The 1609-nt window shown below is 46.0% G+C and overlaps 1 protein-coding gene across 1 annotated transcript in view; it reads left to right on the forward strand.

Moving 5' to 3' along the window:
• RASSF10 (Ras association domain family member 10) overlaps positions 1 to 1386 on the forward strand; it is a 3204-nt gene extending 1818 nt beyond the window's left edge. The window contains exon 2 of the mRNA XM_035327657.1: positions 2 to 1386. Coding sequence (XP_035183548.1) covers positions 2 to 93 — 92 coding nt within the window. The 3' untranslated portion in view covers positions 94 to 1386. The remainder of the gene's footprint in view (position 1) is intronic.
• Positions 1387 to 1609: the final 223 nt, after the last annotated feature.

Here is a 1609-nt window from a genome sequence, read left to right on the forward strand (position 1 = left end):
CGCGCCGACAACGACGAGGACTCGGACACGGGGCTGAGCTCCATGCACAGCCAGGACTCTGACTCGCTGCCCGTCTGCGAGTCCCTCGTCTAGCGCCCGCTGCCGGGCCGGGGATGCGGGGTGGCCGCCGCCCCGCCGCCCGTCGGGGGTGCGCGGCTGCCCGGCCCGGCCGCGGCCAAGCCCCCGCCTGTGGGGCGGCCCCGAACCGCGCCCGGCCCCTCGCAGGGCCCCCCGGCACCCGAAAACTGCTGATCGTCTACGAGCCGGCGGGGGATAGAGGTGTCCCTGCTGCTCAGGTGCCAATGCTAAGCATTAGGGAACGCGCTGCAGTTCCTTCTGGCAACGAAAAGGGGTGATCAATCACTTATTCCAAAAGGGCAAACTAAGGCAAATCAGAGATGAACGTCCCGTATGAACCAACTCTGCGGAGCGCTTTTCCCTATGCATAGATAAGAGTGTTTTGTTTAAAGGCACACTAAGAAATCTATTAGTATCAGCATTCCTTTGACAGTAAGTGAAAGCAATTAGCAGAGCCTGTATGTACACAGCCTTCGACTACGGTTTTTCACTAGGCTAGCTAATACTTGGCTGAGCTTGGCTGTAGGTAAACAAAGTACAGAATCAGCTTGAGCTACCGTTTTTAATAATATAGTTTGTATCAGGCCAAGAGATTACAATGATAAAAGCATGACTCAAGCCCTAGCTGCACTGCAGCTTAATCTTTTCAGTTATTCTAATAAAAAAAGGCATCAGCTGTAACATGCATTTCACTTAACTGCCAAATCTTCCTCTGCAGCTTAACTCTTACCGAAAATACGTGATTGGCTCTTACAATAAGAGAGATTAGGATTGTTGTATTTCTGAATAATTACAGAGATGGTTTAAACAGTAAGAGACCAGAGAATGTTTAGTCAGGCCTGTCTGATGGTGTGAACTTGTTAAAACTTCTGAGATTATTATTTATGTAAGGCTATTAATGAAAGTTTTCATTTAATGATAAGAAAGTATGAAAATATGAAAAGAGATATATCAACACACCAATTCTTTACTTTGTACAAAAACCTTGCAGCTGCCCCTCCCGAAGCCTGGGTCCCACTCCCCAGCAGTGTGCTCGCTAGTAGGATTCTGCAGGATGGCGAGGAACAGGGTCTGCAGCCAGGCAGCTGGAAAGCCATAGGAGAAATATTGTCTGGAGATCTGCTGAGGCTGTAAAACTTGTGTACTATCATTCTTGATAAGTGTTATTCCACTGAATGGGTTTTGGTTAAAAAAAAATGTGGTTTATTTTAAACAATGATTATATAATTGTTTTGCATATTTTAGCCAAATTTGGAAAATATTTAAGAACCTATTTTTAGACGTAATAAACTTCTTAATAAGACTAAATGACTGTTCCTAATTAAGTACAATTAAAAATAATATATCAGGTTTGGGATATTGCTGCCTGTTATCTTGTGGTGTCATTTACCCTTCTCTGGAGCGAGAAGAAAGACAAAGCAAGCCAGACTTCCCCAGGACGTCTCATGACAGCATTGTCCTCTCACTTCCTGATGACACTTAGCACTCCCTGAGGTCCAAGCACCAGAGCATGCATTGCTCACATCTAGAC

Source organism: Oxyura jamaicensis, chromosome 5 (assembly GCF_011077185.1).
Source record: "Oxyura jamaicensis isolate SHBP4307 breed ruddy duck chromosome 5, BPBGC_Ojam_1.0, whole genome shotgun sequence".
NCBI lineage: Eukaryota > Metazoa > Chordata > Aves > Anseriformes > Anatidae > Oxyura > Oxyura jamaicensis.